A 26,008-nucleotide genomic window follows, 5' to 3' on the forward strand; every position below is an offset into this window, starting at 1 on the left:
TCTGGACCTCTGCTGAAATTCTCAATTTTATTTATTTATTAAAGATTTTATTTATCTGACAGAGACAGAGACACAGCGAGAGCAGGAACACAAGCAGGGGGAGTGGGAGAGGGAGAAGCAGGCTTCCCGCGGAGCAGGGAGCCCAATGCGGGGCTCGATCCCAGGACCCTGGGATCATGACCTGAGCTGAAGGCAGCGGCTTAACGACTGAGCTACCCAGGCGCCCAAAAATCTCAATTTTATTGTATATATTCTTGAACTTATTAGTTATTTTAAAGTCCATTTCTGATAACTCTAATTTCTGGGTTGCCTTTTGGTCTATTTTTCTTTTCTCCTTTGGCCTATTACTTGTTATGCCTGGTATGGGTTTTGTTTTTTGTTTGTTTTTTTGATCAATTACCAGACACTGTGGAGGAAAAAATGCAGAGGCTCTAGAAGGGACTCTGGTAGGAAGCTTTGGTATTGACAATTACCTTAGTACAGTCAGGATTTGAGTTGACCTGGGGAGGTGTTCTAGCCTTTGGGAGGCTCAATATCCACGGATCCCAAAGAAAGCCTGGAGACTAAGTACAGCCTCTCTTCTTTGGCAAGTTAAAACTCAAATTTTTGTCTCCTTAACACCATGAGGCTGCCCAAAACTCTGTTCTTCCTTTAGCTGCTTAAGATTTTGGCAACTCTCCTAGGGGGAAAAGTTAATACACACAATACTGGGCTCACCTCAACAAACAGCCATAGCGGCTCTCTGCAGCCTGCAATTACGATTTGTATGGAATTTCATCTCGACTTTCCAGTTGTTCTCCCCACTCGTTGATAGCCAGAAGCAGAGTTCCCTTTTCACACCTTTGAACAAGTTATTAATAATTGTTCATCCATCTACCCACCACCCATCTAGCAAACATTCGCTGAGCATCTCCTGTATGTCCGATATAATGGTCAGTGCTAAGGGATAAGGAGAAAGAGAGATAAAGAGGAAGGAGTCCTTCGCATAAAGTGCTCAGTCTGATGGGAGAGTCCGACACATACACAGAACAGATGTTACAAAGGTATGACACGTAAAATACTACGCAAGACAATAAAAGAAAGAGTAAATAACTTGTAAAGTTAAGAAACATTTCAAAAAGAAGGAAATAACTCGAGCTACAACTTACAGGACAAAGGAGTTTGCCATGTACAAAAGGAAAAAGGAAAAGAAATTCTAAAACAGAAGTAGTACCACAGAAAGCAAAATGACAAGCACCTAGTAAAGAGTCCAGTATTGACTGAGTGAGGGAGGCAGGTCTCTTCCCCCTCTCCTTCCTCCGATCACATACTGTTTTCTGTGTTAAGACATGATACACAAAACAGTCATTTCCAGAATGAAACTCAAATACAAAGTCATAAGGGCAGATGCTGTCAAAGGCAAATTTTGATTTTCTTCTCTTTTTTTTTCTTCTATTTTCTTCTGATTACTTTTGTTGCCTTTTCTTTATCCTTAGAGAATTAAAAAAAAAAAAACCTTAAATGGAAACAGACTCCACTACCATGTTTGATGACACCTGAAACACCTTCCCATATCACTGGAAGTTCTTGAATCACAAGTTGACAAATGCTGTCATATTATTTCTAGTCAAAGCTACACATAAAATTTCCTACTGATAATAAGAATATAAAAAATATTTTTTGCAATATGGTTTATAGGGAATAAAGTCTATTGAATACACAAAAATATAATCAATACCAAATGATGTAAATTTATAAATTCTTTCTTTGTACACTTGTAGTTCTTATGCTCTGTGAAAGCTTTATAACTCTGCTTTCTGAACTACCTATTGGTTAAAGTATACTCTTATTTCAGAGGCAGCTCCCAGGTCAGTTCTCTCCTCTGAACTTCCACAGGACTTTGCATTACACCATGGATGAGACGCCCTTCTGGTTACAAGGACTAAAGACTTGCTCAGGTTACTCCAAATGATAGAGATTTTTTGTAAGGATACATGGGATAATAAGAAATCTGAAGATTCTATCTCAGTGAACAGGCCTCACAGGGTTTTTATACCAGGAACTCCCTTGAGCTGCTGTCTAACCTAGAACGGTCATCCTTTGGTTTAGGTAGTTATCGCTGTTTTGATTAGCTGTGGCTACTAGAGCACTGAGTAAGATGGCACAAACCATGGAGACCTATGCATAAGAACCACAGGCAGCCATTATTCTTGGAAAAGGAGCTGTGTTACCCTTTGATGAGCAACACACTTTCATATGGCAGGGATCAAATCCTGCCCTGAATGACAGTTATCTGATATTTACCGTTTTCCCAATTGGACTGTTAAGTGCATGACAACAGAGACAATTTCTTAAAGCTCAGTGTACCCTCAATAATAACTATCACAGCGTCTTGTACATAACACAAGATAGCATGCAGAGACTAGAACAAGGGCAGGGTTCTGGTAAGAACACTAAGCTGTGGAGAAGTCTGGCTCTGACCACATCATCCTGGACATGTTACTTAATGTCACTGTGCCCTAGTTTCCTTCTTTGTAACACAGGGATAATAACAGTACTTATTTTCATGGGGGTTGTTGTGAGAAAGGTGTTCTAGGTGCTAGATGCCACAGTGAACAAAAAGGAAAAAAAATCCTGCCATCCTGGAGCTTATATTCTAGTTGAGGCTGATACACAAAGGCAAGCTATGTTAGATGGTGTTCTATATTTAGATGATATCTTAGCAATCTATGGCTATGTAACAAATTAGCAACTTAAAACAACAACAACAACAACAAAACCTTTATTATCTCACAGAGTTTCTCTGGGTCAGGCATTTGGAAGCAGCTACCTAGCTGGGTGATTCTGGCTCGGAGTTTCCCATGAAGCTGCAGTCAAGCTATTCGCCAGGGCCGCATCCATCTGAACACTGAACTGGGGTTGGAGGACAAGCTTCCCAGAAGGCTCCTTCATATGGACAGTGGGTTGGTGCTGGCCAAAGGTAGGAGGCCCAGTTTCTCACCATGTGGACTTCTTCACAGGGTTGCTTGAGGGTCCCTATGACATGGCAGGTGGCTTCTCTCAGAGCAAATGATTCTAATCCAGCCTTAAGAGACACACTCTGTTATTTCTGCAATATCCTATTGGTTACATAGGTCACCCCTATTCAGTGCTGGGGTGAGCTACACAAAACTACGGCTACCAGCAGGCAAGAATCGTTGGGGCCACGTTGGAGACGAGCAACCAAAGACGGTGATAAATACTGAGGAGTCAAGTTAAAACAGAGAAGCAAGATCCTGGGTCTAGGGTAGGGGTTAGAGCTACACTTTTAGAAAGGTGTCTAAGAACGACTCATCATCAAGGTGACATATAAAAAGTCTGAAATGAGCTGAAGGAAAAAAGCCCTGTGGAAATCTGGGTCAGACAGGGAATAGCCAACGTGGGCCCCTGAGATGGGAATGAGGATGAGAACGATGAGGGTGACTGCAGCAACTCAAAGACCTCTGTTGAATAATTCAGTAAGCAATACATGGGAAGACCAAAAAAAAAAAAAAAAATTAAGAAGCTATAGGCAGAAAAATACAAAACAAACTGCTAACTTCACTTCCTCAAAATTTTCAACTGCTTTCTCCTTAGGTTCATTTCAGCATTAGTAGTAATCCCGGTTAATTCACCACCGAACCCTTCTTGTCATGCTACCGGTCAGTGTGTGGCCCAGAAACAAGCTCTACGCCCTACTTAAGACATCTCTTTTTACTTTGAGAAGAAACGTGTTCAAGAAGAGGCTGATTCCTTTTGTGTGAGGAAGGCTATTGAAGCTCATGCACTTCATGAGCAGAAAGCTAAGCTCAGCCTTCTTCGATGCTAAAAGTTATCTCTGCTATAACCCCATTCTCATTAAAAACCTGCCTCCCCAAAATACTGCCATGAGTTTTCAATTAGAGGTTCTGTAATATCTTCTATAAAAATATATTTCAACAAATATACTTCACACCACACACACACACACACACACACACAATGCTCTCTGTAAAGTGCTTTTCTATTACTCTTACTTCTTCACAGCTGTCCTGAAAGATAGGTTATTAATAATGCACCTAAGTGACTCTTTATGGGTTTGATGACTTTATAATTCTATTGACTCAATATATACAGAAATTTAGGAGCCTGATGAAAATTTTTAAGACTTGTACTTGAGATTCCAAAAGTTTCTTTTTCTATTTTTTTTAAAGATTTTGTTTATTTATTTTACAGGGAGAGACACAGCCAGAGAGGGAACACAAGCGGGGGGGGGGGGGGGGGGGGGGGGGGAGGGGAGAGAAGCAGGCTTCCTGTTGAGCAGGGAGCCCAATGCAGGGCTTGATCCCAGGACCCCAGGATCATGACCTGAGCCGAAGGCAGACGCCTAACAACTGAGCCGCCCAGGCACCCCAGATTCCAAAAGTTTCTATATAGATCCTCTGCCTAAATTACCATGTGCTAAAGAATAAAATGGCATATCTACAAGAATATTTGGCACTACCAGTCAGTTCTAGCAGAACTCTCTGTTCCCTTATAATTTCGTTTCTTAAGCAACCAGGCACAGCATAAGAGGAAGTGATCCTTGGGAAATAACTTGTTCTGAATGTTAACAAATTGAAGGCAAAGACTGCAGTTTTTCCCCTGGTCAATAACAAAACATTTGCCCCTCGCCCATTAAGATATGAGTCACAGTGACTTAGCTTCCGCAAGAGCAACTGTGGCAGAGACAGAGAAAGGAGAGGGGCTGTTCATTATGTTTATTACGAACGGAGGCAGGAGTGGGGCTCTATGTCCCTGACTGATCTAGAGAGCCTGTGGCCGTACTCTGGGCTGCAAGATCTCCCTGAATCACTCGGAAGTTCAGCCACTCTGACACTCCATTCCCTTGCCCCATCACTCTCCCCAACCCACCTTCCAGGATGTCCACCTCCATCTTCTCCCCTTCAGTCCCTCTGCAGAGAGCTGTCATGGGATTTATTTACAGAATGCGGGTGCCGGTGTGACTCTGACCCTTTCTCACTGGGCATCACTGGTCTGTTTTCTTAGAGATTCAATCTCAAGATTTGCCCTCAAAATCCAAAATAACCCACAAATAAATACTTGATATGTATCATAAAAAATTGTGGACAATAACCCTGTTGCAAAACTAGTTTTCAACACAGAAGCACATTTTTGAATGCTTCTCAACAATGAAAGACACCCTCAAATAATACCTAACTGTAATTTCACTTTTTCATTAGAAGAAAAAGAAATATTTATGAAATGTTTCAAAATTTATAAAAATTTATCTGAGATAATTTCCCCCGAAACATCACGGTGCCGTTTACAAGAACTAGAAAAAGTCAGGGACGCCTGGGTGGGTCAGTGGGTTAAGAGTCTGTCTTCCACTCCGGTCAAGTCCTGGAACCCAGTCCTGCATGGGGCTCCTGGCACAGCGGGTAGCCTGCTTCTCCCTCTGCTTGCCCCTCCCCCTGCTTGTGCGGTCGCACGCTCTCTCTCTGACAAATTAAATCTTTAAAAAAAAAAGAATTAGACAAAATCACATCAATAGATTAAATGATTTAATGCTTTGAATTCAATTCTGAAATCAGTTCATGACAGAAGTAAAATAATTTGAAAGAAACTGAAATCCCATTATCCCCCTTACTTTTAAAATCATTCATCTAAAATTCTTGGTCCTTTTATTATAAATTAGAATACAGTGCAAAAACACAACTCAAAACAAAAATTCCTAAGATAGTAAAGTCTCTGCTATTATCTATCTTCCTTCTGGTAAGGGGAAAGACAAGCAAGAAAATGATAAATAAACAAGATGCATTCAGATAGTGTTAAGTGCTTCAAAGAAGATAAACTATGGGCATGTGATAGAGAATATGGGGTGTTCAGGGAGGGCCTGAGGTGACATATGAACAGAGATTTGAATAATGTGGGTGGGGGCAGCCATGCCAAGGACAGGGGAAGGGGAGGACAGTCTGGGCAGAAGAGCCTGCAGGTGGTTGAGTCCCCAGGGGATCAGTGTGGATAAACAGAGTGAACAGCAAAAAGAGTCGTAAAAGATAACGTCAGCAAGGAAGGCAGGGGCTCATCTAGGGCTTGTAGGCTGTGGCAATTCAAAATTCGTAACCCAGATTCTGATCCACTTGATGACCACAGAATGAGGACTTACTCTGAACAAGCTTATATTCACTCATCTCATGCCACCCATGGGAAATCACCTACCCAGTAAACAACACTGATCACCTACAATGTAAAAAGGCACAATTGCGGAAGAACTTTTTAAAAGGGATGCCATGGAACCTTACTTGGGAATTTAAACAATGGTTTGTTCATCGTGATTTTCAAGATAATGATTAAGAACATAAGATCACTTACGTTAATAAACTCCAAAATAGCAGAGAACAATAACAATGATTGCCTCTTCAACATTAAACTTATACTTCATGCAATACCATGGGAGCTTTTCTGTTAAGATCTTGCCAGTCAGCTAATTTTGTGATAACCTTGAAAAGCTCTTTCTTGACTTAGTTCTAAGTGTAATATGATTCCTGATCTTGTCTGGGTAAGACATTGTGAAGTACTGTGATGAAAAGCATAGTTTTTCAGCCCTCTATCATCAACATGAATGTGAATGTGCTCAGTAACCACAAATACCCAACCCACATAAAATGGCACTCAGGATGTTCTCTAGTCGCAATAATTACCCTTCATTTTGTAGGAAGAGAACAGAGGGAAGGACACCAAGAATTAGCATGCCTGCAAGAGGTATGCTTAATGCTGGTGATAGTCCTACAGGGTATTATCTCCAAGTGCAGAGTTAGGTAACTTGATCAAGGCCATAGGGTTTGTACCTAACTCCAAAGCTCATGCTCTTTCTAAATTAATCCTCAAAGCCTCCTGATAGAAGCTGGTTAATTACCCCCATTAACTTATTCAACATGCACCTCTTAAGCTCTTGAAAAGCCTGTTTAACTGTACCGTACTTAGGAAAAAAGAACAAATTTTTCCAAAGATAGCCTGTGCTGTTTTACTGTTCAAAACAGCTTCTCTGAAAAAGAGAGATATCACCATCTAGAAACGGAATTTTTTTTTTAAATGTGACAAGAGAAGTGTATTTTGACTAACCTGAAGTCTGAAGGCATGGCAACCCAGAAGGTGGGTTAAACAGGCCATCAGATGTTACTGGCAAACATATGAGGGTGTGGATGGGGGGGTCTCAAAACCGCCCAGCCTTGTCTTAGAGAAAATGAACGTGCTCAGTATGAAGTGTGAAAATCAGCACATCTTGTTTCTGCTCCTCCATAGGCAGCAGATGGCATAACTAGTCATAAATGCTGACCCACAAGAGCTTCCAGGAAAGGAACTTTGAGTTGGGGACAAGTTCTGAGCTGCTTACCGTACTGCTGCCCCCAGCAGAGAGATAGATCCCTGTCAGCAGGCTTCCCGGAGAAACTTGGAAAATGACAGTGAAATTCAAGGGGGGGGGAAAAAACCCCAAGAACCAAAAAAACAAAACACTTGCATAAGCATTTTATTCAAACCCACACAAGGATTCACTCAGTTCTTGTTTATTTTGTTAATTCCTAGAATTGTTTCATCAGTAGCAGTTTTGGATGGAAGTCTTTCCCCCATTCAATATTTTTGACATGCTTGTACGAAAAACTTGTTAAAAACACACAAACCCCCCCCCCCCCCATAGTCAACAGAATTGTCTATTTTCCTCAGGAGTCATTTGGGAAATGACTTGACTAATCATGTATAATTTTTCAGGTGACACTTGCTTAACAGCAGAGCAGACTTAAAGACTTTTTTTTTAAAATCACACGACTTAAAAGAGGAATCCAAACTTCGCCTGTTCACGTCCCGCTTCGATCCAGGGGTTATTTGGCTGAACTGTTTTCCTGTTTCAACAACTTGAACACCAAGCAGCGGGACAAACAGGGCGGCGAGCGGAGGGCCCGCTTCCTCCCCCCTCCCCCAAGCCCCCGCCCCCGCTGCGCAGAGGGGAAATCTCCGCAGCCAACTACCCCGCTCCTCATCTCAGCCCCAAATGGCCCCGAAACTACCCTGGTGTGGGGCTCTAAGTCCCATCGCTCTGCCGTCAACGAGCTCCCCGGTTGGGGACCCTCCCCGCGAGTGGGGTCTGTGCCGAGGCTGGGGGCACGGTGGGGGAGCGAGGGCACGCTCGGGTCCTCGGCGAGCCCTTCCCCGGGGCGCGCTCTCAGAACCCGCTGCCCGGCGGGGGGGGGGGTTGGGGGGCGCGCGGGGCGGGTGGTGGCCGGACGCAGGGCCCCGGGGGCGCACGCGCTGGGCGCGCAGGGCAGGGCGAGACCCTCGGATGGCTGCAGCCACCGCTGGGCAGGGGGTGAAGGCGACCGGTCGGGGTCGGGCTCCCGGGGAGGGAACGGGGCAGGGGGGCAGCTCACCCGCGACGGCGGCGGTGACCAGGCCCCCCAACAGCAGCAGGATAGCGGGCAGCGCGGGCCGGGGCATGACGGCGGCTGCGGACGCCGAGGGCGGTGCTCCTCGGCACTGCGGGGCGCGGACCAACCCGCCCACGCGGCCGGCGGAGGCGGGGGGAGGGGGGAGAGAAAGGCGAGGGGGAGGGCAGGGGGCCAGCCCGGGGCTGACCCGGCTGCGAGAGCCCGCCTGCGCGCCGCCTCTTCCCCGTCTCTCTCTGGTATTTGAAACTTGTCATTTGAACTGGCATAATTTCGGACTCTCAAAAATTTTACAAAAAGAGTCCGAAGAATTTCCGTAACCCTTCAGCCAGCTTCTCTAAATATTAACATCGTATGTAACTCCTCAGTAAAATGGTCAAAGCCAGGAAATTAAAACTGGTATAATACTATTCACTGATCTACAGCCCTTACCACATCTCATCCGTTGTCCCCCTAATGATCTTTTTCTGTTCTAAAATCCAATCCATCATTATATATGGCATCGAGATGTCTCCTTAGTGTCCTTTAATGTGGGACATTTCCTCTGTCGTTGTCTGTCTTTCACCCATCTCGTTTGAAGAGTACTGGACACGTTGTAGCATGTCCTTCAGTTTTGGTTTGTCTTAGGTTCCCTCTTAAAGGAGATTGGAATAACAGGATTCAGGTTTTTTTGTTTGTTTGGCGAGAGTACCACAGAAGTGATGTGTCCTGCCCAGGAGAGACCCCGTGTCGATCTGCGTCATATTGGTGCCACTAGTTTTGATCACTTGGTTAAAGTGTCTGCTAGATTCCTCCTTTGGCTCTAATGGTCAGAAACCTTTTCAAAGCCTCCTCTGGGTGGACTATGTCCCTTAGACAACTTTTTTATTTTTTTTTTTAAGATTTTATTTTATTTGAGAGAGAGAGCACAAGCAGTGGTAGGGGCAGAGGAGAGGGAGAAGCAGGCTCCCCACTGAGCACCGAGCCCCATGCGGCTGGATGGGAGGACCCTGAGATCATGACCTGAGCTGAAGTCAGACCCTTAACTGACTGAGCCACCCAGATGCCCCCCTCAGATAACTTTTATTTGTTACCAGTTTCTTGGATTAAGGGTCATTAAACTATGCTTTCACAGCCCTTGATGAATTCTGCTCCTACCTTGAACTTCTAGCCTCCAGAAATGTGAAGCAATAAAGTTCTGTTGTTTAAGGAAAAAAACCCCCAAACTATGCTTGCTATAATGGATATATAAATTAGACAACTGTAAATTGACTGGGGAGGGTATCTGGCACCAGACCACACAATGCACAAAACAGGGCTAGGTAAGACCCTGACATAACCTCATATCATTAGCAAAAGAGTGCTTTAAAATCGAGTCTAAATTCAACAATAAAAAGCCAAAGAACTCAATTTAAAAATATACAAATTATCTGAATAGATACCTCACCAAAGAAGATATACAGATGGCAAAAAGCTTATGAAAACCCTCAACATCATATGTCACTAAAGAATTGCAGACTAAAACAAAAATGGGATATCACTATACACCTATTAGAATGGCTAAAATCCAAAACACTGACCATACCAAATGTTGACGATGAGGAGCAAAAGGAACTTTCATTCACTGCTGGTGGAAATGCAAAATGGTACAATAGTTTGGAAGCTTCTTGCAAAACTAAATATATTCCTACCATACACGTCAACAATTGTGCTTCCTAGTATTTATCTGAACAAGTTGAAAACTTACATACATACACACAAAAAATTGCATATGAATGTTTACAGTAGTTTTATTCAGTTGCTAAAACCTGAAAGCAACCAGGATGTCCTCCAATAGGTGAGGGACAAACTGTGGTACATTCATACAATGGAATATTATTCAGCATTAAAAAGAAATGAACTATCAAGTCATTAAAAGATGTGGAAGAACCTTAAATATATAGTGCAGCATTATTAGCTATAATCACTATACTGCACACTAGATCCCCCAAACTTCTTCATCTTATAACTGGAACTTTGTCCAACATCTCCCCATTTCCCCCGCCCTCAAGCCCCTAGTAACCACAACTCTACACTCTTCTAGGAGTTCAGCTGTTTTTGATTTCATATATAAGTGATACCATACAGCATTTGTCTTTCTCTGTCTTACTTTTTTCTTTGTATTGAGTTATAAGTTGACATATAACATTATATTAATTTCAAGTGTACAACATAATGGTTCGATGTTTGTATATATTATGAAATGATCACCATGAGTTTAGTTAACATCCATTGCCATTATAATTATAAATTTTTTCTTAAAAATAACTTTTTTTCTTGTGATGCTGACTTATTTCACTCAGCATAATGCTCTCAAGGTTCATCCATGTTGTCACAAATGCTAGGTTCCTTCTTTCTCATGGCTAAATAATATTCCACTGTGTATGTATGTGTGAGATATGTATCTATATAAAGTTTTTTTAATCCATGCACCCACTGACAAATACTTAGGTTGCTTCTATGTCTTGGCTATTGTAAATAATGCTGCAGTGAACATGGGAGTGTAGATATCTCTTCAAGATGTTGTTCTCATTTCCTTTGAATATACATCCAGAGGTGGGATTTGCTGGATTATGTGGTAATTCAAGCCCCAACGTGGGGCTTGAACTCATGACCGCAAGATCAAGAGTTGCGTGCTCTACAGACTGAGCTAGCCAGGCACCCCTGGTAATTCCATGTTTAATTTTTGAGGATGGGGTCTCTTCTTTCTTCTTCACAGACTCCTGTTCCTCAACTTTACTGAAGTAACTGAGGACAGGTAGAGGAAACCAATCAATTTTCCTAATGGTTGTCAGTACAAATATATGGTTTTTAATTTCATCCAGGCCCTGTATGCCTTTTCTGTGATCCTTTTATTTGTCTTGGTCATTGTCCTCCCCCATTCTTCTGATCAGGTATTTCAAATTTTTTATTACTCTGTTCAAGCCAAGACCCAATTTGCTATTCACGTTTCTCAGCAGCAGACCTCCCTTTCTACTCAGTAGAGATAGGGGGGCATCAGGTATAGACAAAAATCTTCAGTACTTACTGCTCTCCCCTTCTCTTCCACGCAGGTCTTCCTTGTGTGGCCTCGGAGAGGAAGGCAGGCTTCCCCAATCCATCCAAACCCAGCTCCTCCTTCTGTGGGCTTAGGCCCACCCATCTCCTCCATCTTCCCCAAGATCTTCTTCCATGACTCCGTCTCTCTCCCCTCCATCGTTAACTTCTCTCTGTCCACTCTTTGTGGACAGATTTGTTTTGATTTGTTTTGTTTTGTTTGATTTTGTTCTGTTTTCTTTCCTCTCAGCTTCTAAACCTGTGAACCACTTTCCTCCTTCTTTGGAAAAAAACCTTCTTCAACCCTCCTCCCTCCAGCTGTGACCCAATCCCTGTCCTTTCCTTCTCCACTGTACTTTGCAGCATTTCACTTTCCCCATTTTCTAGTTTCCCTTTTACTTCAAAGCTCACTCTGGATTCTGGCTCTGCTAGCTACATTTCCACTGGCTTAGATCACTAATGTTTTCCTAATTTCCGGAGTCCAGTCTTATCTGACTTTGCCTTCTCTGTTGTTTAGCGATTGGAGCAATGTTGACTTGGTCTTACCTTGCATTAAAAGAGTATTTGGCCAGGGAACCTAAACCCTAGGGCTTCCCAGAGCTGATCGTCAGCCCACATAAGGTTCCTGGGGAAGGTCCCCGGGCTGAGCATTGCTGAGATCCCTTTTGGCCTGAGATAGGGGGGAGGCCTAGATAACTTCCGGCCCAAAACAGAGTGAGGCCTCTTCTGTGTATTTCAGCTCCCGTATGCCCAGGAGTGGGAAAAACGGGATGAAGACGAAGGGCTGATGAGGAGCTGCAAATAACCCAGGAAAAACGATAAAGGCCTACATTAAGACAGCTGATAATGGAGACAGCCACTCTGTGAGAAGCCACAGAACTGTTGGATTAGGGAGACGAGAAAAAGAGGATTTGAGGATGAATTCTGGGTTTCTAGCTTGGGAGTAGAGGGCTATGGTGTCTTGCTATTGACTGAAAGAGAATATAAGAAGTAGAACTGGTTGGAAAAAAACTTTCTACAATTCTGCTTGTGATGAATTTAGCTTGGAAAAAAGAGAAATACACACATATTAAATCTGTTGAAATGTAGATATTGTAAGAATGCTTTGATTTAGAATATGCAGGGAATTAGATGTAACTTTGTATAGATCATGAGGTCTAGTTAAAAAAAAAAAGCCTTTGAGATCTAGTTAAAATTTGTCTTCTTAAACAAGACAAAATTACTGAACTAATAACAAATCTTCGTTTCTCCAAAAGGGTTTTAGGATTAAATGAACCTAAGATAAAGGAATCTGAATCTCTTTCCCTAGCATAAACTCAGCAGTGGCATAAGGATCGGGGGTTACCAAACTATTGCAGTCATGTGCAGAGGGGGACTCCCAGATAATGGCGACATCTTGCCCTAGGATCAGGGAGGGGGACATGTTGTGTGTGGGGTGAAGAGAGGAAAAAGAGGGTGATCACTGGTATCACTTTTACATTTGTCCCTGTACCTGATCAGTCAGTATATTTACTTGCTTTTTTAGGTACCTGGTTTTGAAAGACCAATTTTGTTAGACTACAGGTGGGGGTTGGATTAGCTAGGGAAGCCTGGAAAAGGCTTCTTCAGTTCTTCTGACACAGCTGCAACAGGCAAAATGGGAAAAGGAACCCAATATGGGCAGTTCTGGTCATGCTGAGAAGGACTTTGAGGTAGATTGTCCAGTGGAAGTTAGAAATATGAGCCTGGAACTGAACATGTGACCTATTGACTTAGAAGTGGCTGACAAATGTCTTGGTTTGGGTGGTGGGGGCAGGATCTTCTGAAGAAGCACCAAAAATGAGAAGTAAGTGGGCCAAAATTGGAATTTCTGCTGATCCAATAGTTAAAAGACTTTCTAAGGATTGCTGAGTCAAAGGCATCTGAAAAAGAAACTCAAATCAAACATTCAGAGATGTAGGATGATTATATTCTTTTTTTTTTAAGATTTTATTTATTTATTTGACGAGAGAGAGAGGGACAGCAAGAGCAGGAACACAAGCAGGGGGAGTGAGAGAGGGAGAATCAGGCTTCCCGCGGAGCAGGGAGCCCGATGCAGGGCTCGATCCCAGGACCCTGGGATCATGACCTGAGCCGAAGGCAGATGCTTAACGACTGAGCCACTCAGGCGCCCCGATTATATTCTTTTTTTAAAAAAGATTTTGTTTATTTATTTATTTTGAGATAGAGAGAGGGAGTAGGGGGAGGGGGAGAGGGAGAGGGAGAGAGAAACCCAAGCAGACTCAACACCGAAAGTGGAGCCTGATGCAGGGCTCGATCTCACAACCCATGAGATCATGACCTGAGCTAAAAGCAAGTCGGATGCTTAACCAACTGAACAACCCAGGTGCCTCTGATTGCATTTATTCTTTAAATAAAGGATACCTTGCATTACAACAACTGCACACTTATTTTTTGCTATACTATATGCCTAACATAACACAACCCAACATAGAGATATTTTTTTGACAAGGATCAACAACAGTTTTACTTAAAAAAATAAAACAACTTTATTACAGTATCACTACTGTATATAACTGTACTTTTCTTTTTTTTTAAGATTTTACTATTTTATTATTTTTTAAGTAATCTCTATACCCAGTGTGGGGCTCGAATTCACAACCCCAAGATCAAGAGTTGCACGCTCTTCCAACTGAGCCAGCCAGGCAGCCCGCATAGGTGTATTTTTCACATCAAGTTGATTTAGTGCTTTGAAGAAAGTCTTTAACAGCTAAAATTGTGCAGATGACAGGGCAAGAGGAATAGTCTAACAAATTCAATAAAAATATATCAGGACAACCATATTATAGTTTCAGACTATAATAAAACTGTCTTAGAAAATTATAAGTCTATCATAGTATAAACACTCTAAATCTTAAAATAAATCTATGAATATTATAGAAAAATATTCTAAAGTATAAACACTGAATAAAAAATTCATCATGTCCAATGGAAACTATTATTAAAAATATATTCTTGGTGGTAAAATTTAAAGTGATAATCACAAAACAGTGTTTCCTTAATCATTTATCATCTAAAATATTTTAGTAGTAATCACAAGGTTTAGAGTTTCACTGTAACTTTTCATTTTTACAAATGCAAGATATACAATTTCCTTCATAGACCCCTTTTCTCTAGCTTACAGAAAAGGGCAAAAAAGTAACACAAATTTCTTAGTCAAATTTGACATGTCATATAAAGCATAAAAATTATGAAATCTTTAAGAACTTGTATCCTTAGCTGGTTCCCTTTAAGAGGAAAGAGTTATATATTGTACATAAGAAAAGACAAAAAACACACTGCTACAGTATATCTAAATCAATCTAAAAACAATGTTCTCACACTTTAGGAAAATGTTAAGTACTAAATCTCCTTTAAAAGCCATTATTTTATGAATAACTATGACAAAACAAAATATTTGCATTTAAACAATTTTGGTATGAAATATCTCTGGAACAGTATAAGAAGCATCTTGCCAAAAGCATTATTTTACTGTGTAAAAAAGTAAGCATATCTCATTGTTTAATACTTTCTCCTAAATGCTACAAATGACTATTTTGAAATAATGTTGATATTATTTACAGTTATGTTTTTACCTTGAGGTACAAATTTCACATCAGGCTGGATATTTTTTTTTAAGTAGGCTCCACACCCAGCATAGAGCCCTACGCAGGGCTTGAACTCACAAGCCTGAAATCAAGACCTGAGCTGAGATGAAGAGGTGGACACTTAACTGACTAAGCCACTGAGGTGCCGCCCCTAAGTTAAATATTCTTAAAAGCTAAATGGAGATTTATGACCTATAACATGCCAATTTTAAGTCTCTAAGCAGTTGTGCTATTCATATATACATATCCTAGTTACTAACTACATTCTTACAGAGAAAAATGCACATTAAATTTATTACCCTATAAATAATTTGGACTTTGGTTCCAGCTTTGGTTCTTTTCCATTCTATTAAGGTTCTCCATTCTACTAAGTAAAGTTTTAAACATGGCATTTTGTGGATAATTCACTGTAGATACCAGCACAGCAATTAAACAACCGAAAAAGTACTTACGATTTGTACTTTAGAACAGAGTAAATACTGACACTGGGAAAAACCAAAATGGCTCATTTTCCCCAACACGTTAGTGCAAATTAGCAAACTTTTAGAAGAATTTAGTCATTGAAAGTGGGAAGCATAATCTCATCTTCATTCATTCCTTGTTCATATCGAACTGAAGAGAAGCCTGGCCAGTACGACCGGTTCCTTTGGAAGAGGAACCAAACCAGTGCACTGATGAGAGCTAAGACACTTAGCACGGCAAATGTGATAGTTATTCCTCTGTAATCAGGGCCTAGAATAGGAAAAGGTTTGACATTGGAGGAGAGAATATAAAACTCATCATTATTGATTTATACAGTAGGCTGTGTGTCACGTGTGTAACCTCTGTACAAATTAGACACAATAAGTACCTGATTGTCTCATAGCATTAACACAGAATGCAAACTCCAACATCAAACACTCAAGTGTTTTCTTTTCAGATTTAACTCTTTTCCCTTTCATTTAAATCCTATTCATTGTTTTAGCAATTTTCTTCTAAAGAAGTTAAAGCATTATCTTTATTCTCACTTTCCCCATGACCCTTTCAAGAACATCACATCCAGCATATTACCTTACTTTGATAGCAAATTGTTAAAAGTTGTAAATTTTTGTGTTTGACTTACCTAAGGCCAAATAAAGTGTTAGTTGCTTTAAAGCAAATTTAAGACTTTAGGATGACTTCATTTAGCTCCTAGCTATTTTCAAATGCTGTCCTAGACCCCTTCTTTGCATGCTGCCCAGATGGACTCAGTTTGTCCCCTTGCTTTAAATACTATCTCTATGCTGACCTCTCTTCTCTCTCATATGTCCAACTGCATGCTAGACCTTCCATATGAATATCTCTTCTCCGTATAGACAGCTCAGAATGCCAAAACAGAACTCTTGGTTTATGCCACCATAATCCTGCTCCCCAGCTCCCCCCATAATCTTCCAGTTGTTTTCCATTTCACTCAGCATAGAACCTGAACTCTTGACCCTTGCTTCCAGAGTCCTGGGTGTCTGGTGCCTGCCTACCTTTCAGATCTTCCTTGAGCACTCATCAAGCTCATTCTGCTTTAGGCTCTTTGTTCCAAATGGTAGTTCTGCCTGGTGTGCCTCTTCCCCTGATCTTTGCTTGGCTGGCCTTTCAGATCTCAGCTTCAGTGTCTCCTGCTCTTAGAGGTCTTCCCTGATAACCTAATCGAAAGTAGCCATCCCCCTACCCAGCACACAAAACAGGGCATGATGTATAGCAGACACTCCAAATATTTGCTGAATCAATGCATGAATATACAAATACCAATCGTCTAGCATTGGGGTTTCATCTTTAATATTTATACACCAAAAAGACATTTTTAGGCTAAATCTTCAAAACTGTTGCTGTGAAAAATTTATAGCTCTTTTCTCTAGAAATGAAATTAAGATTTTTATGGTTATTTTGTATATCAATTCATGATGAAATCTAAGTTTAAATTATGACTTCCTATAGATGCTCCTTCCAGGAAATTTTAAATAATTAAGTCCAGTTTTGCACTGTTGCTAAGTTAACCATGAGTTTTATGGGAACGAGGAGAAAGGAAGCAAACTGACTGCAGAATTAGACCTTTGAGCTTTTACATATTTGACTGATAGAATCAAATACATCTTAAGAACATATTCAAAGAAATGAGTTCCCCAATACTCTGGCAGCTTCTATTTTTCTTAGGGAAGAATTATACAAACTTTAGGCTGTCTAGTAGTTTCATCTGGGAGTCTTAGACATCTTGGCATTTCTATCTCTTGCAATCTATTTTTCTGACAGAAAAAATCTTCATGGCTTCATCAAGTTTTTTGGATATACAGAAAGGACTAAATAAGGACTTTCGGACCAAGTACAAAACTTTGCACATAACTGAGTTGCACATTTATTTCCTGACCTGTTCCTCAAAAAACATTCCTTAAGGACAGGTTCCATACTTACCCAGAGGAACTTTGCAGACAACTCTTCCGTAGCCTTGTGAACATTCAACTTTTATCCAAGTTTCATTTGAAGCTAACAAAATGCTACATTTTCCACCACCACTCTTACTTTTATTTGCCCATTTGACAAATGTCACTTTTGATCCATCTAACCAATTCCAAGACTGATCTAAAGAAAGAAATTAAGTTTATTGCCTCTAAATTTCTTTTCTTTTTTTAAATTTAAATTCAATTAGCCAACTTATAGTACACCATTAGTTTCGGATGTAGTGTTCCATACTATATCAGTTGCATATAACCCCCAGTGCTCATCACATCACATGCCCTCCTTAATGCCCACCACCCAGTTACCCCATCTCCCCACCCACTTCCCCTCCAGCAACCCTCAGTTAAGAGTCTCTCATAGTTTTCTCCCTCTCTGATGACTTCTCATTGTGTTTTCCCTCCCTTCCCCTACGGTCCTCTGCCCTGTTTCTTATATTCCACATATGAGTGAAACCATATGATAATTGTCTTTCTCTGATAGACTTACTTCGCTCAGCAAAATACCCTCCAGTTCCATCCACATCAATGTAAATGGTAAGTATTCATCCTTTCTGATGGCTGAGTAATATTCCATTGTGTGTGTCTGTGTGTGTGTGTGTGTGTGTGTGTGTGTGTGATATGACACATGCCATCTTCTTTATCCATTCATCTGTCAATGGACATCTTGGCTCTTTCCACAGTTCGGCTATTGTGGACATTGCTGACATGAACATTAGGGTGCAGGTGCCCTTTGGGATCACTACATTTGTATTTTTGGAGTAAATACCTAATAGTGTAATTGCTGGGTCATAGGGTAGCTGCCTCTAAATTTCTAAGGTAAAATGGCATGTGACTCATACAACTCACTTACTTGGAACTATGCTATGCAACTATTTAAAATGAAACTTATTAAAAATGAAAAAAAATAAATCAGTCCTTCAGTTGTACTTGTCACATTTCAAGTGCTCAGTAGCCATGTGGCTAGTGACTACTCTGTTACACAGCACTGATATAGAACATTTCCATCTTTGCAGAAAGTTCTATTAGACAGCACTGATATAAAATCTGGTGTTTTGATTAAAGTGCAGAATGCTTGCACTTTGATTGTGTGAGAGATAGAACTGAATCCCCGTCAGCATCCTCACCCCCAACTAAAAAACTCATATCATTAAAGATGTGCCGGGGGAGTAAGGGTCAAGAGGGTCCAGGAGGGGTGCCCCACCATGACTCCATTTTTATTTTCCAGCTGAGATAGCACCACCTTGTGGTGATAGTGTAAACACAATTTAGAATTCATTTTGATGGCCAACTTTGAATCCATTCACTTTTTGAAGTACTTAATATTTTGGGATTCACATTTATTTCAATTATTTAGAATTCAACTTAGCTTAAAATGTAAAAAAAAAACCTTCCTATTCTACTGCATTTGTACTCTTAATTCATTCTTTATCAATTCTACGTTCACTCAAATCTTTTATCCATTATTGCTTGGAGTAATCCATTATTGCTTGAAAATTTCTTCCACAAATCTTTTTTAACCAATTCTCTCTAATTTTATTAAGCTTGTTTGAAAAACAAAATAACCATTTAAGAAAATTTTTCTCTATGGTAAAAATGTTTCAAGAGGGAAGAGAACAGCAAGAAGAGAACCTTCTGAAAAACAGAGTTATAAGCTACAAAAGCACAGGCGATAGACACTAGAACTCTAAGGGAAGGAAGTCATGAGTTCTTTGTGGGAGCCTGGGGGGCACAGATATTGCTGTAGGAGAAAAAAATACGTTGTCAATCCAAGTATCTTACACCTCTAGAACATCCCAATTGATTTAACCTGATTTTCTATTTCATTAGTGTTTTCCATCGTTACTAATATGTCACTCACATATTTATTAGGAATTTATAAGTCTCCAAAACAGCCAGCAGACCTAGCTTTTTCATCAATAAGGAGCATTTGAATTAACCACCACTTAACATTCTTTAGCAAGGCTGACTTGGTATTTAGGACAAGTTGGAATTTTCTTTGCACACTGTGCACACAAATATGTCACTTACCAGAAGAATATTGAGATAATCCAAGCCAAACTCTCATGGTAATATTATTATTTTCCCTTATCAGTCTGCTCACGAACTTATTTTCATCTTCATCATCTATGGTAACAATAGTTGCAGAATGATCTGTTGAAGGAAAACAAACCCTAAACTAATTAACTTTATGCAAACTAGGGAAGTGGATATTTCTCAAACAGCCATTAAAAAAAAAAACAAAAAACTACCATGATCAAGATCATTGAGAAATTCAAGCGTTACATAGAGAATATTTTGAAAATCTGGTATTTGTGTCAGATTTTTAAAAGTATAGCATTAATAGATTCTAAAAAATTTAGAAACACGTTGAAACTTTACATAGAGAAATTTTATGTTTCTTCAAAATGTTTACCTGATAAACATTTTGATCTTGGAACTGCCTGCCAGTGAGATCATTGTGTATGAACAGCTAGTCATAAGAAGTGGGGTATATGATTGTAGAAAGATGTGTTTCAGCATACTCTCCTCAACAACCATTTCTGTATAATAACTCAGCTTTAAATTTGCTTCTATTAAAACGAAAATGAAAGCAAATAGGTTTGGGATCTTGGGGAGAATTTCCTTTAATATTATTTTATACATAAGCGTTTTGGTTATGCCCATTGTAAGTTCCTAAGTACAGTATGGAATCGAATACTCTTGAAGTTTGATAAATTGCCCTAAACCCACAGAGCCAATAGTACTATCACTATCAACAGGCAAGGGATAGAAATAAAATAATAACTAGACTTGGAAATCAATCCTAAGTGGAATCAAATAGTCTTCAACAGTGACAAGCCTATTAACAGTGACAAGCACTTGAACTAAAGCATTTCTTTTGTGCTGGTGGCATTGGAAGAAGGGCTAAGGCAAGTCTTTCCTCCTTTATAGAAGATCACAGTGTGCATGTGCTTGTTTAATATTACATAATTCTGTAAGGGAAGATATTATCACTGTTTTACAGATGAGAAAACAAAGGCTCAAGGAGATTAAGTAAATTAGTCAGTTTTACGCAGCTAGTCAGTTATAAAATTAGAAAGCCAATCCCAATCCTTTCTAATAATAATAATAGTTTGAATGCTCACTATTTGCAGGGCACTGTGCTACATTTGCATACATTATCTTATTTCATTAATTCCTACAACAACCCAACCTTTGAAATAAGCACGATTTTCATTCTCACTGTTCAGATGAGAAAAGAGAAGCAATTATGTAACTTCCATAATATCCCTCAGCTAGTAAGTATGGGAGTTGTGCATTAAAACTTAGACCTGTCTGCCTCCAAGGCTTACATGAATAACTCCCACACTACAGTGACAGTAAACCTTTCTATTTTCTCCTGTGGGAGGAAGAGGCTTCTGACTTCCAGAACGGATGTATAGTTCACAATAGTTCCCATTGTGTGTGTGTGTGTGTGTGTGTGTGTGTGTGTGTGTGTGTGTGTGTGTGTATAGCACATAAGAGTTCCCACACAAAAATTTCCATCATGTAGTTAGCAGTAACAAGGAGATTTTAAAATCAGCCAAATGTCTCCACAACAGTTAGCAAAATAAATGAGATAAATGCCATCAGTCTGGCTAAATTGCTATTCAAGGATGCAGGTCTTTGAAATATTCTTGGTATTCTCCCTAGAAGTCATTTCACAGTTTGACTATAGGGTAAATTTATCATGGGAGAGATCCAGTTATTGTTGCCCTTTCTAAAATAGTTAAATCTGAAGACAAAAAGTCCTGTTCCTTATGGTGCTCAGAGGATGTGGGCCATTTCTATTGCAGAATGGAGGAACAACCCATGCTTCCTTGATTACTCTGGTCAGGATAAGCTTACTTATTAATAACTAAGTAGTGGGAAAATCTATAATTTTGTATTTAATACTTAACCTTTACAAAAAATTTGCCTCCTAATCCCTTCATCTAAACATATCTAGCTTTATTTAAAATGATTTCATTTGTCATTTTCACATAATGGTTCACTTAGGAATTTTTTATTCTACTTCTTTCCACTTACTTTTATTTTCCATGTACTCTTACATTGGTCATTTATAATGGCTATTTCAATATTCCACTTAACTCATATATCATAAAATACTTATCCACTAGGCTATAGGTTATAAAATGCTATTATAAATATTGAGTGTTTTAAAAATGTTTTAAAAAGATTTATTTATTTATTTGAGAGAGAGAGAGAGTACATGTGTTGGTGGGGAGGGGCAGAGGGAGAGGAAGGGAGAGAATCCCAAGCAGACTCCCACTGAACGCAGAGCCCAACTTGGGGCTTGATCCCACAACCCTCAGATTATGACCTGAGCCGAAATCAAGAATCGGACATTTACCGATTGAGCCACCCAGGTGCCCCCAAAATATTTTCCAAAATATAATCATTATTTCAAATTATTTTCTTGGAAAAAATTCCAATGATTAAATTATTGAGTCCAAGAAAATCAATAAATTTTAACTCACCAAGTTTTGAACAGAACTGTTTGGCTTCTGAGAAATTGTGCAATGCCTGGTCAGATGTGTAACAGTGCTCCTTGTACTGGATCCATTGTGACGCATTCTCTTTTACTGCTGGACATCTTGATGAGTATGTATGAGAGGACACCTCTTTAGCTATAAAAATGTTAGACATGACTGTAAAAATGCACAGAAAAAATAGCTGACTTTTTTTTTTTTTTTTCTTTTTCTTTTTATTTGCATTTATTCTGCAGAATTTACTCCCGGGCCATAAGTTTTTGTTTCTTCAGTTTCTTCTGGGATATCTTTTTCTTCTGTGCAACCTCCTCTTCTGGTTTAGGAACAATCTGCTCTTTTTCAGTAAGGATCATCTCAATGTGGCAGGGAGAGCTCATGTATGGGTTAATCCGACCATGAGCCCTGTATGTTCTACGCCGCATCTTGGGGGCTTTGTTCACCTGGATGTGCTCAATGACCAGAGAATCAACATCTAAACCCTTAAGTTCAGCATTACTCTCTGCATTTTTAAGCATGTGCAGTAAAAATTCAGCACTCTTCTTGGGCCACCGACCCTGTGTCCAGCCCCACTGTTTGGCCTGGGCACACCTACCAACTCCACCATTGTAGCGACGGAATGGCACACACTGCTTCTGTAAAGTGACGTCCTTCAGATACTTGGTGGCTTTTCGGATATGCATACCCTTGATGGCCTGGGCAGTTTCACGTGTGTTCTTAAAGTGAACACGAAGATTTGAACCTCTTGATTTACATGATTTCGTAGGGTTTTCTGGGTCAAGCGAATAGTGAACCATTTTCAGAGGTCACCTCAGGCCGCTTAGGGAGCAAAATAGCTGACTTTTAAAATCTCACTAACCCCTATTTGAAACTGTGGTTCCTATAGGTAAGAAGCATTCAACTCAATGCCCACATCAAAGAAAGCTACAGCCCATACTCTAATAAGAGTATACATTCTGATTAGCCTTTTGCAGTACCATTTTTAAAACTGAGAAAACAGAAAAAAGTATTTAGCCCTCGAAGAGACAGAATAAGAAGCAAAGATAGGCTTGGCAGGCCTGTAACTACTTCAAAATAATACTTAAAATTGTTGCTTTCTTTGGATGCTTTTTATCTTGATAATATAAACCTAGTTTTACCTTGCCATATAAAAAACTACTTCTAAAATTATATCCACAAGTGAAAATTTGGTAATTTGTTTACAAAATACAGTATATCTGCATAGCACAATCTGTCTCCTACAAAGACAGCAGCTATGCCTCTGTACCCATTAAATAATAACTCCCCATTCCTGTCTGCCCCCAGAAACCATCTTTCTACTTTCTGTTTCTATGAACTTGACAACTTGAGGTACCTTATATAATTGGAGTCATATGGCATTTGTCCTTTTTGTGTCTGGCTTATTTCACTTAGAATAATGTCCTCAAGATTCATCCATGCAGGTTGCATTATGTATTATGTGTCAGAACTTCTTTCTTTTTTAATGCTGAATAATATTCCATAGTATGTATATACCACATTTTGCTTACGCATTCATCTGTCAATGGACAACTTGGGTTGCTTTCACTTTTGGCCATTGTGAATAATGATGCTGTGAACACGGTTGTACAAATATCTGTTCCAGTCCCTACTTCCATTTCTTTTGAGTATATGCCCAGAAGTGGAATTGTTAGATCCTATGGTAATTTTATGTTAAAATTTTTGATAAATCACCATACCATTTTCCACAGTGGCTACATACCACTTTTTATTCCCACAAACAATGTACAAGGGCTCCAATTTCTCCACATCCTTACCGACCCTTGTTATTTTCTTTTTTTTTGAAGAGTCCATTTTTTTTTAAGTTTTTGTTTTTGTTTTGTTTTGTTTGAGAGAGAAAGATGGGTTGAGGGGAAGGGGCAGAGAGAGAGAATCTTAAGCAGGCTCCATGCCCAGTGTGGAGCCCAACAGGGGGTTCCGACCTCACAACCCAAGATCATGACCTGAGCTGAAGTCAAGAGTTGGACATTTAACCTACTGAGCCATCCAGGAGCCCCTTGAAGATGCAATTTTTAAAGTTTGCCCTTGGGGGGCGCCTGGGTGGCTCAGTCGGTTAAATGTCTGCCTTTGGCTCGGGTCATGATTTCGGGGTCCTCACTGGGCTCCCTGCTTCTCCCTCTCCCTCTGCTGCTCCCCCTGCTTGTGCTTTCTCTCAAATAAATAAATAAAATCTTTTAAAAAAATAAAATAAATTTTGCTCTTGTATTAGTTTCCCAGAGCTGCCATAATAAATTGCCATAAACCTGGTGGTTTAAAACAACAGAAATTTATTCTCTCACAGTTCTGGAGGCAAGTCTAAAACTGAGGTGTCAGCAGGATTGGTTCTTTCTGGAGGCTCTCAGGGAGAATCCGTTTCAGGCCTCCTCGCTTCTGGTGGTTGATGGCAATCCTTGTCTTGAAGCCACATCACTGCAATTTCTGCTTCTGTCATCAAAGGGCCTTCTCCCTCTGTGTCTGTTTCTCTCCTCTTACAAGGACACCAGTCATTGGATTTAGGGCCCATCCTAATCAAGCATTACATTACCCCATCTTAACTATTACATCTGGAAAGGCTCTTTTTAAATAAGGCTGCATGCCAAGGTTCTGGGTGGACATGAATTTGGGGGGGATACTATTCAACCCAGTATAGCACTGAATTTGTGTTTGTTCATGTTGTCATTCTACTTGGTCCTATAAAGTCTGGTTAGCTAACACAGATGTCCTTTCCATTTTTTGTTTACTTTTCATGGATTCCAGTTGATTTTCTAAAACATTACATTTATTTTCTGTACCTAACAACTGAGATGTCAGTTCTTGATTATCCATTTATTCCTCATTCTTGAAATCATTCTCCCTTTCTTATATTCACTTGCTTCTCTGGATAAAGTTTTCATATTTTTTTCCTGCTTGAATCTGTTTAATTCCAAATGTTGAATCTTCTCTGGAGGATTCTTTGGAGCAGAAAGCAGGGCAAGCCCTGAGAACTGCCACTGCCACCATCTCTTGCCTTGTCCAGCAGGCCTCTGCAGCTCCTGGGTGGTCTTCGTTCTTGTGCTCTTCTTCAAGGCTCTACCTACCAGTCAGGATGACCCCAAGTCCAGCTCCTGATGGAAGGGGCTTTTTCCTTAGATTTTAAGGATCATATAAGTTTGCAAAATGCTTAGTTACACAAAGTTAAATAGATTTCTTTACTATAGAAATTCCCAGAGCCATCAATATGGTAAATCAAACCTAAGGTATTTCCCAAATTTATATACTGCTGAACTCTTTTTTAAAAGGAGCATTTCAGCCTTTGAAAAACATTGCTAAGTGAAATTTAAATTCACATATTAGTTATAGGTACCCAGTGACAGAGGAACTGAAAGTCTTCGGGAACATACCCTGAATGGGTATATCATATTTGTTTCTCTTCACAAAGTATCAAAATTGTTTTTATAGGATTTGTGAATAAACCTTATTTAAAAATTGACAAAAAATTCCTTTGAATATTTAATCATGTGCAAAAAACAAAATGTCATATTTTAATAAATATAGTTATTCAAAATCAAGTCTTACATTTTGTAGGTTTATAACAAATAGCACCATCACTAACAGACTTGCATTTTTCATGTCTCCAAATTCCTTTTGGATCCAAGACAACACAATTTCCAGCAGACTGTTTATCTTTCCATGGGATGTAGTCAAATGTACTGCCATCAGACCATTCAAAACTTGATTCACTTCCCTGTTTTAAGAATAATAGAGACAAAAAAAAAGCTTAGGACTTTTTTAGCATAAGAATTGATTTTTTTAAAGATTAATAGAGATAACCTGATTCCAGACAAAAGAATGTTCAAAAATAACATTAAAAAGAATATATAGGGGCGCCTGGGTGGCTCAGTCGTTAAGCGTCTGCCTTCGGCTCAGGTCATGAACCCAGGGTC

General features: G+C 39.9%; 2 protein-coding genes across 5 annotated transcripts in view; both read right to left on the bottom strand.

Moving 5' to 3' along the window:
• LOC113919880 (lymphocyte antigen 75-like) overlaps positions 1–26,008 on the bottom strand; it is a 129,688-nt gene that overhangs the window by 19,038 nt on the left and 84,642 nt on the right. For 2 of the 4 annotated variants that reach the window (XR_003519150.1, XR_003519148.1), the window contains 5 exons: positions 25,641–25,809; positions 22,059–22,208; positions 19,588–19,710; positions 17,516–17,683; positions 15,550–15,829 (listed from right to left, as the gene is read on the bottom strand). Coding sequence is in view for 1 of the 4 variants with exons in the window: in XM_027589762.1 (XP_027445563.1) it covers positions 17,516–17,683; positions 19,588–19,710; positions 22,059–22,208; positions 25,641–25,809 (610 nt within the window). In the remaining 3 variants the exon portion in view is untranslated. Of the gene's footprint in view, positions 1–13,837; positions 14,257–15,549; positions 15,830–17,515; positions 17,684–19,587; positions 19,711–22,058; positions 22,209–25,640; positions 25,810–26,008 lie in introns of those variants that run through there. The other 2 variants (XR_003519149.1, XM_027589762.1) reach the window with 2 other exon arrangements.
• Positions 22,283–22,893, bottom strand: LOC113919882 (60S ribosomal protein L17-like). Its single transcript, XM_035726644.1, has one exon. It carries the CDS (start codon positions 22,862–22,864, stop codon positions 22,310–22,312), a length of 555 nt encoding a protein of 184 aa, XP_035582537.1. The 5' UTR covers positions 22,865–22,893; the 3' UTR covers positions 22,283–22,309.

Source organism: Zalophus californianus, chromosome 3 (assembly GCF_009762305.2).
Source record: "Zalophus californianus isolate mZalCal1 chromosome 3, mZalCal1.pri.v2, whole genome shotgun sequence".
Classification (NCBI taxonomy): Eukaryota; Metazoa; Chordata; class Mammalia; order Carnivora; family Otariidae; genus Zalophus; species Zalophus californianus.

Coding starts and splice junctions, on each gene's coding strand:
- LOC113919882 (XM_035726644.1), bottom strand. CDS start 22,864: ATGGTTCACTATTCGCTTGACCCAGAAAACCCTACGAAATCATGTAAA.